This window comes from Hemiscyllium ocellatum (assembly GCF_020745735.1).
Source record: "Hemiscyllium ocellatum isolate sHemOce1 chromosome 27 unlocalized genomic scaffold, sHemOce1.pat.X.cur. SUPER_27_unloc_6, whole genome shotgun sequence".
Lineage (NCBI taxonomy): Eukaryota > Metazoa > Chordata > Chondrichthyes > Orectolobiformes > Hemiscylliidae > Hemiscyllium > Hemiscyllium ocellatum.
The window spans coordinates 134,520-146,956 of record NW_026867515.1 but is presented as its reverse complement, the minus strand read 5'-3'; the positions used below and the strand labels follow the sequence as shown (position 1 = coordinate 146,956).

Here is a 12,437-nt window from a genome sequence, read left to right as displayed (position 1 = left end):
GAGTAATGTCAAATCCTTCCCTGGGCAAGGAATTCCATATATTAACAACCCTCTGGGTGAAGAAGTTTCTTCTCAGTTCAGTTTTAAACCTGCTTCCTCTAATCTTGAGGCCACGCGGTATTATCCTAGTCTCACCTACCAGTGCAACATCCTATTTCTATTTCTTTCAGAATTTAATATATTTCTGTAAGATCTTCCAAACAACCTGCTGGACTATAATCTGGTGTCAGGTGACTTATGACTAAAAAATTTGTTATCACGCATCCTCATAGCAGTGGGATTTCAGGGCTCGAAGGTAGAGACACTACCACTGCGCCATAAAATAAAACCCTCTGCAGCAAATAGGTCCCCTTCTATTGAATGAATGGGGAGAGGTTTCTTCTCAACATGGGATACAAATATTATACCCTCAGAGCCCATTACACTGAATTGAGTCCTCTTCGGTTGAATGAATGGATGTGGAGGTGCCACAGTTGAAATCGTTAAAAATCACATCTTGCCCCTGAATATGTGACACTACCGCTATAGCCCCAGAGCCCGTTGCAGTAAATTGGGTCAGCTGCTGTTGAATGAATGAACGGGAATGAAAAGGGCGGATACACTGAGCCGCTTGTGACATTCCCCACCAATCCCAAAGCTTGTGGTCGGTACCGACCAATCGGAGAGAGAGATTGCAGAGGGTGGGACATGACACGCAAACGCGGCCGCTATTGGTCAGGTGGAGGAAGGTGCGCTCTGATTGGAGGAGGCGCGGATGACGCGTGTCACTGAAGGAGACGGAAAGGAGAAGAAAAACAAAGATGGCGGCGCGAGGCTGCGGTTTCTGACGGAGGGAGGGGGGCAGACAGGCATCGTTTACCTCAGAAAATACCTTTAAAATACATTTCACATTAAAGTCGGAACTTTTCAAACAAGAGGTGACGGTTACCGGGTGAACGGGAAAACAAATTAAAACTGTCGGCGGTGGAGGAGAGAGAGCCGGCGCCCGCGGCTTCTTCGGCGGCGGCCGGAGCCCAGGAGCTCAACAACCCCCCGGAGCTGGAGGAAGGTCCGAGCTCCAAGAAGCGGGGGGTCCGGCTGGAGGCTGGATTTACTCAAGGCTTGTATCTATTAACTTATTTAAATGGTACCTACTGTATGGGGGTATGGTTTACATTAAAACCGGAGGATCATGTCAGAGTGTTTGTTTATATTGAGCAGTTGTAGTTGGTAAAATACACTCCCTGGAGGAACACCTTCTATGATGCTGCATTTCTTACCTTCTGCCCTTCCCCCATTTGTTATCTCTCATCTCAATTTTACATTTTATTTGGTCAAATTTAATTTCATATTAATGAGACTTGGTATTGACTGTGTGTTATTAATTTGTTTGTTGGATTATTGTGAGAAAAAATTAATGGTGCCATGTCATTTCTGATGTCAGAGTTTGACATTGAATGTGCAGATGTCAATTAAATCAAGAACTTGTGGTTCTAACAAAAAAAGCAGTTCACTGATATTAATGGCATTGTCTCATTTGAGGATGATTTGAGTCTGACCAACAAACCATTTCATGTAGTCACCCAATTTAATTAAAATTTTCTTTAACTTAATTAAATGAAATAACTCTGGCAGGCTAAGATTTGTACAATTTGTTTATAAGATTTATTGATACGTCCATTGCTCTTGATGTGGTCTCTGCCACATTGGGGAGACGGAACACCAACTTGCAGAACATTTCAGGGAACAGCTCTGGAATGCCAAAACTAAACGACCCCACCGCCTTGTGGCTGAATGCTTTAACTCCCCCTCCCAATCTGTCAAGGACATGCAAGTACTCTGCTGCCACCCCCTCCAAGTTCTAGCTACCTAACGCTTGTAGGAAGAACATTTAGATTAGATTACTTACAGTGTGGAAACAGGCCCTTTGGCCCAACAAGTCCACACCGACCCACCGAAGTGCAACCCACCCATACCCCTAACCTAACACTACGGGCAATTTAGCATAGCCAATTCATCCCGCACATCTTTGGAATGTGGGAGGAAACTGGAGCACCAGGAGGAAACCCACGTAGACACGGGAAGAATGCGGAAACTCCACACAGTCAGTCGCCTGAGTCGGGAACTGAACCCAGCTCTCAGGCGCTGCGAGACAGCAGTACTAACTGCCGTGCCACCCACAATCTTGTCTTCTGCCTTGGGACCCACTAACTACATAGGATCAATGTAGATTTCACCAGTTTCCTTATTTCCCCTCCCCTCCACCCACCTCCACACCACACACCTTGTCCCAGATCCAGAGTTGAAAAATGTGGTGCTGGAAAAATGCTTAGAGGCCATACCTCTAGGAATTCCCTGGCTGTTCTCTGGCATGGCACCCATCCACAGATTCTATCAACAAACACATTGACCTGGACCCAATATACCGGCCACTGCAGCGGACAGTTGGAACTGACAACCAGAAGCGGCAGAGACAAACCACTATAAATGCCGGAGGAAACATCACAGAAGCGCTTCACACTGAAGATGTCACCTAGACAGGGGATGAAACGTTTGCAACACAAATTCAGCTCGGCGAACAGAACTACAACAACAAGCACCCGAGCTACAAATCTTCTCACAAACTTTGAATTGAGCATAGGAGTTGGGACATCCTGTTGCAACTGTCACACATGCCACACAATACAAGGCATGGTCCTTCTCTGACTTACCATCCCTTTGAGTATTAGGGGGAAGACATCCCTTTAATTGTAACATTCAGGAAAGATGCCTTACTTCAACAAAAATGTGCTGTGCTCACAGATGTTTGGACAGAGGAAAGGTGAAGCTCAATCTTCATTCAGAAAAAGAGGGGAGCAGCAGTAGCTTTAGAAGCTCATGGTCCAACTTGTGCATTCAGACAATAGGGGGGCTCTTCTGGGCAAAATCTGGGAATGAAGCAATTCTCCCCCTTTCCATTCCTTATCCTGGAAGAGAGAGAAGCGGGAAAGAACTGTTCACTTGCAACAACGGGAGGCAGAGAGTGTGAATCCAAGCAGGGAGCAGATTCTGCAAAAGTCAGTTTCAGTCGGCTTCTTCGAGAATATTGTGTGCAATTCTGGTCTCCCTCCTATAGGTAGGATGTTGTGAAACTTGAAAGGATTCAGAAAAGATTCACAAGGCTGTTGCCAGGGTAAGAGGGTTTGAACCACAAGGAGAGGCTGAATAAGGTGGGCCTGTTTTCCATAGAGCATCGCAGGCTGAGTGTGTGTTTTTTAAAGAGGTTTATAAAAACTTGAGGGGTGTGGATGGGGTGAATAGACAAGGTCTTTTCCTTGGGATAGGGGGAGTGCAGAACTAGAGGGCATAGGTTTAGGGCAAGAGGGGAAAAATTTAAAAGGGACCTTGCAGTCAACCTTTTTTTGCAGAGGGTGATGTGTGTATGGAATGAGCTGCCAGAGGAAGTGGTGGAGGCATCTGGATGGGTATGTGAAAAGGAAGGGTTTAGAGGGATATGGACTAAGTGATGGCAAATGGAACTAGACTAATTTTGGATATCCGGTCGGCATGGACAAGTTAGATTGAAGGATTTGTTTCTGTGTTTTATGTCTCTGACTCATGACTGGCATTCGTCAAAACATTTATGCAACAGAAAATTATACGAGGGTAAAGATAAGCCTCACGTCACTGATCCATGAATCCTGGTGTAATATGGATGTATTTCTAGTAATAGAGTCAGTATGGTATGGAAGGAGTCCAAAAGATGGCTTCTTTTACAAAAAGTCACACTTGAAACTTAAATCTGAGTCTTCTGGAAATGTAAGACAACCATGTGTTAATATAAGACAGATAAGTCTGGGCTTTATGTTCCATATTTGAAGGAATGTTTGTGGCTCTAAAAGCCTGATTTGCAGTTGTTTCAGGGCTCATAATATTGTATATCTTCAATAAGAACGTCAGTACAGCATGATAGATGTCCATTCAGCAACTTGAGTGAACTCTTCATGGAGAATGCAATCCACCACATTACCCTGCTGTATACATTTACATATAGATCAGCACAAAGATCTTGGGTACTAAGAGAGGAAAAAATGTTCCACAGAAACGAGAATTGTGTGTTTTGATTTTCTATTGTGGACTGACAGCGATGACCTTTGTCATCTCTTTCCACAGGAATATTACAAGAGAAGAATTTGGAGGCAGAAATCTCAGACCAAACATCACATCGAAGTCTGACAGTTGCTTGATTCACCAGGACTTGGATATTGATGGCCTTGAAAACAAAGGGGAGAAGGTCTGTCTGCTTTGTTAGGTTTTAAATGTCAGTGTGACTGGAAACTCAGAGTCTCACATACTCACACACCAGAGTAGTGACTGGAACATGCTTTACAGACTGAATGAAGTCCTTCAATTATCAGAGGGTTCACCAGTAACACCACACCTATGCTGTAAGTGTGAACGAGTTTCAACTGATTGTTGAACCTGGAGAAATACGAGGACACCTGCACCATGGAGAAATCATGAAAATGCAGGAACGGTTTCCCTTCCCCCCTCTTCCCGATATTCATTAACATTTATACACGGGGCAGCAGTACTTGGAAGAACAACACTGCAGTGAATCCCTGGACACTTCCAGAGACAGATACTGTCGGTGGAAACTCAGTTAAATTCTGCCATCAATTGGGTGATAGCCAAGTTGTGAGTGAGGTTGAACTTGGTTACTTGAGGAGTTTTATTTTTGGTTGCTACATACAATAAAGTGTAAATGATTGTTTCAGCAGTTTATTGTGTGCAGTTTCTGAGTTAAGAGCCAAATTAAGGCGATTCACCCACAACCACAGTGAGAGGCTGGGATTCATGTTGACTCCATTGCATTCAGCAGTACATCACGTCAATACCCTTATAAAGCGAAGGCTGACAGCACCACCTTTCTCAAACAGAAACACCCAGAGGAGCGTGTCACCCAATAATCTGTAAAATTAGCATGAAAAGTGGTGTAACTTGTTCTAGTGATAAGAGTAAATCCCCAACACTTTAAAATCAGCAATTTATTTATCCAACTCTCACGGTGAACAAATGAACAAAACGATTAACAAACTGTTAACAGGCCAGGAGCAGATGGGTGGCACGGGTTTAGTTGGGGATCATGGACTGGCTGGTTTGAAGGGTCTGTTCCAGGCTGCATGACTCCAAAGCACTGAATGAATGGGGATCCATCCCAAAGATGATAAAGGTTTCGAGCACCACCTTAGGCAAATGTGTGGACTCAGTCAGCCAGCCAGTTCTCTCCAGGAGACTGTCTCTCAAGAAAGGAAGTGGTTTCCTGTCCCATCAGCCAGATTATCCTGTTTGGATTAGGTCCTATATTTCCAACAAAATAGGTAGACAGGGCAGTGTCTATAACAAATATGTTATTAAACTTGGAAGAGTGCTGAAGACATATACAAGGATGTTGCCAGGACTCAAGGGTCTGTGTAAAAGGGAGAGGTTAGACAAGCTAAGATATTTTTATTTAGAGCATTAGAGACTGAGAGAGGCCCTTAGAGAAGTGAAGAGATCGTGAGACGCATGGAGGGAGTGAATGCACTCACTTTTACCCCGGGTTGGGGAAGTGAGGGCTAGCGGGCATCAGTTTAAGGTTAGAGGAAAAAGAATAACAGGGAATGTGAGGGGCAACTTTTGTTTTTACACAGACGGTGGTACACATATGGAATGAGATGCCAGCGGAAGTGGTTGAGGTGGGTACATTAACAACATTTAAAAGGCATTTGGACAAATACGTGGATTGGAAAGGTATGAAAGGAAATGGGCCAAGTGCAGGGAAATGGGCTGAGTGTTGATGGACAGTTTGGTCAGCATGGACCATGTTGGGCAGAAGGGCCTGTCTCCTGCTGTAGGACTCTATGATTCGCGTCTCTTTGTAGGTCCGACAGTTTTGAGTTTCCAAATGAACATTTCACTAAATCAGGCCGAATAAAATCCAATCTCATTTGTCAACTGTGATGCAGAGGTGCTGGTGTTGAATTGGGGTGGACAAGGTCAGAAGTCACACGGCACCTGATGAAGGAGCAGCACTCATGAAAGAGCAATGCTCCTAAAGCTTGTGATTTCAAATAAACCTTTCGCACTGTAACATGGTGTTGTGTGACTTCCGACTTCTTCAACTCTGGGTTTGTCTCAAACTTGATGGGATACTTTGTCCAACTCGGCATATATTATCAGTATCGCTTGGAGGAATTTTTTTGAAGATTAGATTCCCTACATTATGGAAACAGGTCCTTTGGCCCAACAAGTCCACACTGGCCCTCTGCAGAGTAACCCAGCCAGACCCATTCCCCTATCCCTATTCCTCTACATTTACCCCAACTAATGCACCACACCTACACATCCCTGAACACTATGGGACAATTTAGATGGGCCAATCCATCCTAACCTGCACACCTTTAGACCAGGGGAAGGAAACCAGAGCACTCAGAGGTAACCCCTACAGATGTGGGGGGCATTGTGAAAGCTACACACAGACTGTCACCCTGAGGATGCAATTGAACCCAGGTCAACATCATGAGGTAGTGGTACTAACCACTGAGTCACCATGCCACCCCTGAGCCACATAGGTGGGCTTGGGAGGTGGTGTTAGGGGGGGGGGGGAAAAAGAGGGTGAGTCCAGCACAAAACAACAAAAGCCCACTGCACCCACTGTCAGAATAGGCAGGAGGTTCAGCTTTGGGGGTGACCCACTGCAGCATCACTGGTGGAATCTGATTGTTGGATGCACTTGTGCCCCTGCTGGTGCCTCCGCAAGTTGCAGGACAATGTGAACCTCCGCCCGCAGTCGGGGCAGGCAAACGGCCTCTCCCCGGTGTGGACCCATTGGTGGGCCAGCAGTTTGGAGGAGCGGGTGAACCCCTTCCCGCACTCGGGGCAGCTGAATGGCCTTTCCCTGGTATGGACCCGCCGGTGGGATAACAGGTCAGAGGAATTGCTGAAGGCCTTACCACACTCTGGGCAGGCGAAAGGCCTCTCCCCCGTGTGGATTCGCCGATGTCTCAGCAGGTCGGAGGAATTGCTGAAGGCCTTCCCGCACTCTGAGCAGCTGAAGGGCCTCTCACCCGTGTGAACCCGCTGATGGGCCAGCAGGTTGGAGGATTTACTGAAGGCCTTTCCGCATTCTGGGCAGCTGAAGGGCCTCTCCCCTGTGTGGACCTGCTGATGGGCCAGCAGGTTGGAGGAATTGCTGAAGGCCTTCCCACACTCTGGGCAGCTGAAGGGCCTCTCCCCCGTGTGGACCCGCCGGTGCCTCAGCAGGTTGGAGGAGTCGCTGAAGGCCTTCCCGCATTCGGGGCAGCTGAATGGCCTCTCCCCCGTGTGGACTCGCCGGTGCTTCAGCAGGTCGGAGGAATTGCTGAAGGCTTTCCCACACTCATGGCAACTGAAGAGCCTCTCCCCTGCGTGGAATCGCTGGTGGGTCTGGAAGTTGTCCACCCAAGTGAACCCTTTCCCGCACATGGAGCAGTAAAACGTCCTCTCACCAGTCTGTATATGCTGGTGGGCCAGCAGGACACAGGAGCAAGTAAAGCCCTTCGCCTGCTCGGGGCAGGAGAACGGCCTCTCCCCAGTGTGATTGCACTGATGAGCCGCTAGGACAGGTGGGACACGGAAGCCCTTCCCACAGTCACCACACTTCCATGGTTTCTCAACGGGGCGTGTTTCCTCAGGTTTCTCCATGGCTGAAGCTTCAGCTGCACACACACACACACACACACACGTGTACAATCCCGCAATGAATTCCTCTTTCCACGCAGTAGAGTTGTTTCAGGCTCCACACACACTGCGCTGCAACAGTAGAGTCTTTCAACCAGTCCCCCCGTACTCAAACAGGAACCAAAGAGAACGCGTTGCTCCTTCTCACAGAATCAGTTGAAAATTGTTGCGGTCCTGATGGACTGAGTGACTGTCAGACATTGATGTGAAAGTGAGGACTGGAGACGCTGGAGAGTCAGAATCAAAAAATGCGTCGCTGGAAAAGCGCAGCAAGGCAAGCAGCATCAGAGAAGCAGAAGAATCAACATTTTGGGCATAAGCCCTTTATCTGTTGACTTTGAAACTTTTGTCTTCAGATAGTCTGTAAGAAAAGATTACAAAAGTCATTACTGCCAGTCCGGTTAAGAATGAGACATCAAGGCATTTACACTGACACCAGAGAGAAACTGAACATATAGATGTGGCAAGTGTTCGTGGCAAGTCAGAGCGATAGAGATATGTAGCACAGAAACAGACCCTTCGGTCTAATTCATCCGTGCCAACTAGATAACCTAACCTAATCTCGGCCGATTTGCCAGCATTTGGACCATATTGTCTAAACCCTTCCTAATCGTATACCCATCCAGATGCCTTTTCATGTCATAATTGTGCCAGCAGCCACCACCTACTCTGACAGCTCTTTCCTTAAACACGCCACTTTCTGCATGAAAGACTTATCCCTTAGGTTCCTTTGTTAAGTTCTTTTGCTTGAGCTTCTTACACTGCAATACGCCAACTTCTGTGAACAACCAAACTTTACTTAATAAAGTACAAGCTGTGGAGAAACTCTTAACACTCTTCGTAATGCTTGTACACAACAGTACCAAAAAAACACCCTTAAAGTAAAACTGAAACAGAGGCTTACAGTTGAAGTTAGAAGGGCGGAAGGAGACAGTGCTAGCAGCCTTTCTCCACACAGTCCACTGTTTAACTCACCCAAACGAGACTTCAGCTTTCAGGACTGACCACTCCCCTTTCATTGTACAGGTCACTTCTAAAACATAAAAGCTTTGGCCTCAAGTCTCATCTGTTCATATCTGACCAAAAATGCCTCCCAATACCGTTTTTCATCTCTGTACTAAACCAGTCGCTTCGGAGCCCGGGTCTTTTTACCACCCCTCTGAAAAAAAACCAAGGACACAGCATCCTCGAGAAGGACCAGCTTTGTGACAGAGGGATATAGGCCAAACACTGGCAGGTGGGATTAGATTAGTTTGAGAACATAGCATGGAGTAGTTGGACTGAAGGGACTGTTTCTGTGCTGTTTGACTCGGTGACTGTTCTGAAATGGCCTGAAAACTATTTTCTTACCTTCCCCCATAAATATCCACTTCTTTGTTGTTCCAAAATCAGATGAACTCAGCCTTGAATATATTCAATGATCCCATAACTGCAGGAAGACTCCCCACTTCTGAACTCAATTCCTCTTGCTAATATACCACTTGCCTTGCTCATTGCTTGCTGCGCCTGTCTGACAACTGGCATTGACTAGTATGGAAGGACGCTGAGGCCCCTTTATACACATTCCTGATGAAGGGCTCAAGCCTGTAACGCTGACTCTACTGCTCCTCGGATGCTGCCTCATCTGCTGTGCTTTTCGAGCACCACACTTTTTGACTCTGATCTCCAGCATTTGCAGTCCTCATTTTCTCCACATCCCAATTTCTCACCATTTAAACAATGCATCTCCTTTCTGCTTCCCCCGCCCCGCAAGGGAATGCTATCACTTCACATCGTGGCCCTGCATTTTCCATGAGGTTGCCAACTGAGACACAGACCTGGCCCAACTTTTCCAGAATCTGTCCCCTCCATAAATTGTGATTGAGCGCGAGAGATAGACACAATAGGGGGCTCTCTGATTAGCGGGAGGACCACGCTCTTTCCGGTCCTCCAGGGCTTCCTATTGGCCCAACAAAAGAAGAGCATGCGCAGTTACCGCGGACAGTTAGGAGCACGCACAGGTTTTGCTGACACCGGCGAACATGCGCAGTGTGTGTTGTCACCGAGGAGCACGCGCAAGGTGCTGTGTGAAGTTGCTGGTGTTACTGACAGATTTTGTACCCAAATGACAATCAGAGACAAGAAAGGCTGGAGTGACGTTTTATATTTATCCTGCGGCTTGACATTTTATTCCTTTTGCATTTTATTTGACTACCCATCTTTTCCTCAGGGTAGGGGACTCCCAAACTGGAGGGCATAGGTTGAAGGTGAGAGGGGAAAGATTTAAAAGGGACCTAAGGAGTAGAAAAAAAGTGAAAGTTAATTCCCGTCAAGAAATACTCTTTCCAAACCTGTACATCTTTGGATTGTGGGAAGAAACCGGAGCACCCAAAGGAATCCCATGCAGACTCCACTCAGACAGTTACCAGAGACTGGGATCAAACCCGGGTCCCTAGCGTTATAAGGCAGCAGTGCTAACCACTGAGCCTGTTCAGAAGAAGCAGCAATTGATTTATATTAGGGTGACAAGGGAAAGGATTAAAAGGGACCTAAAGGGCAACTATTTCACGCAGTGGGTGGTGCGTGGATTGAATGAGCTCCCAGAGGAAGTGGTGGAGGCTGGTACAATTACAATATTCAACAGGCATCTGGATGGGTATATGAACAGGAAGGTTTGGAGGGATATGGGCCAAGAGCTGGCAAATGTGTCCTGATTAATTTAGGATATCCGATTGGCACAGAACAAACAGCTTGTTTCCATGATCCACTACTCCATGATTCTATTTCTACATAGTCAGAACTGTTATGACACGGACTGCACTCCCCCCACTAATTTAAAAGCAAAAAAAGATTTACCCCATGTGCAAATGTGAAAATTCAAGAGGTAAGGAACTGTTTCCAAGTCACTATTTAAAGTTTTATTTAATGATCTAGGGCACTAACTTGCAAGTGTTTAAATCTGCTGGGACTTTTCGTACTCCCAAATCTATTCAAATCTGTCTAAACCAGTTCAAATCTCGGGCGAAAGCCCCCAAATTTTACAACACTGGGTGCAATCTCCCCCACCTAATTTAAACCAGCAACATAGAGAACGTTTAACCCTTGCAGTAATCTGTGAAAATTCAAGAACCAAGAAACTATTCCCAAAGGTCAGTATTTAAAGTTAAAATTAACAACTTTATTTCTTTAAGTCTAATGGAGAATAATTAATTAACAACTATTTACAACTCCTTTCTCTAACCTATCTTCTACTTTCCCCTGTATGATACCAGTCCAATGAAAACCCCTGATTAAGATTTACCGAAAGATTCAAACTTCAAAACCAGCCAGCTTTTAAATCTTCTCTTTGTATCTTCCTCTGTATATTTGCTTTCCAGGTCGGTGTCAATGTTTTTTTTCTGTGCAAACTCCTTATCTGGACAGGTACCTCTCAGAGAGTTCTCACTAGCAGCCTACATTTGTTGGTCTTTTGGCAGTTCTCCTGCAACTGTTCAATTTTTTTTTGATTTTATACTCCAAAGCATCAAATCATTTCATTGGTGTTATTAGATTAGATTAAATTCCCTACAGTGCGGAACCAGACCCTTCGGCCCAACCAGTCCACACTGACCCTCCGAAGAGTAACCCACCCAGACCCATTTCCCTCTGACTAATGCACCTAACACTATGGGCAATTTAGCATGGCCAATTCACCTGACCTGCACATCTTTGGGCTGTGGGAGGAAACTGGAGCACCCGGAGGAAACCCATGCAGACACGGGGATTGGAATTCAGTATTTTGGGGCAAGATTTAAATCTATTGGCCAAAATTGAGTATGTTTTTGTCCCCAGGCAACCCAGCTACCGAGCTGTTCGACCAAATGTTAAATTGTTACCTTGTTCAGTACGCTTGGTGCTATATCAGGTGGTTCTACTCACTTTTCAACTCTCTTAAAAGGTAGAATACACCTCTACACCTTCTAACAGAAGCCAATTTTTCAAGACTAGGAATCGGCCATTCACCCCTAACAGGTGAAAGTGAGTACTGCAGATGCTGGAGATTAGAGTCAAGAGTGTGGTGCTGGAAAAGCACAGCAGGTCAGGCAGCATCCGAGCAGCTGGAAAATTGACATTTTGGGCAAAAGCCTCATTCACCCCGAACAGCCTGTCCTCAACTGCACATAGTTCAAAGCAAGTTTGAGAAAGATGGCTGCAGCTTTGTCTTAATATAAAATTGAACATGCGTTCAAACTTTAATGCTGTTTCTGAATATATTATTGTAGCTATTCTCAATTTGAAAGATTAGTCATTTCTTGTGCACCCCCATTTCCCAGGCAGTGTCATCACCAACCATTCTCTCTCTCTATCTTCTGAGAAGAGCATGATACAGCAATCAAAGACTGCTCGAGGCATGAGAAAGTTTAGTGGGGGTTGGAAGAGAATCAGAATGGACAGGGTGACAGAGTGTGGGGGCCATTGAGAGACTGGGGGGAACAGAGGGTGGTGGGGGCGGAAAGGAAAGACTCGGGGGTCAAAGGATGGAAGAAGAGAATGAGGGAGAGAGAGAGAAAATGGGGGACAGAAAGTTGCAGGGCGAGAGAGAATGGATGGGGGCAGTGAGTGGGGAGAGAGACAGCACAATTCCCATCTTCCCCACGACTGGGACTGTGTCCCATGAACTGGAACCTACTCCTCCCACAGCAGTCATTTCTCAATCTACATATGGCTAAAGCAGAAGAATTATATAATCCCTGCAGAGC

At 46.0% G+C, this 12,437-nt stretch overlaps 1 protein-coding gene across 1 annotated transcript in view; it reads right to left on the bottom strand.

The window, feature by feature from the left end:
- The window catches only part of LOC132808492 (oocyte zinc finger protein XlCOF7.1-like), a 73,769-nt gene that overhangs the window by 55,775 nt on the left and 5,557 nt on the right, over positions 1–12,437 (bottom strand). The window contains exon 2 of the mRNA XM_060822157.1: positions 6,734–8,080. Within this exon, the coding sequence (XP_060678140.1) occupies positions 6,734–7,683 (950 nt within the window). The 5' untranslated portion in view covers positions 7,684–8,080. The remainder of the gene's footprint in view (positions 1–6,733; positions 8,081–12,437) is intronic.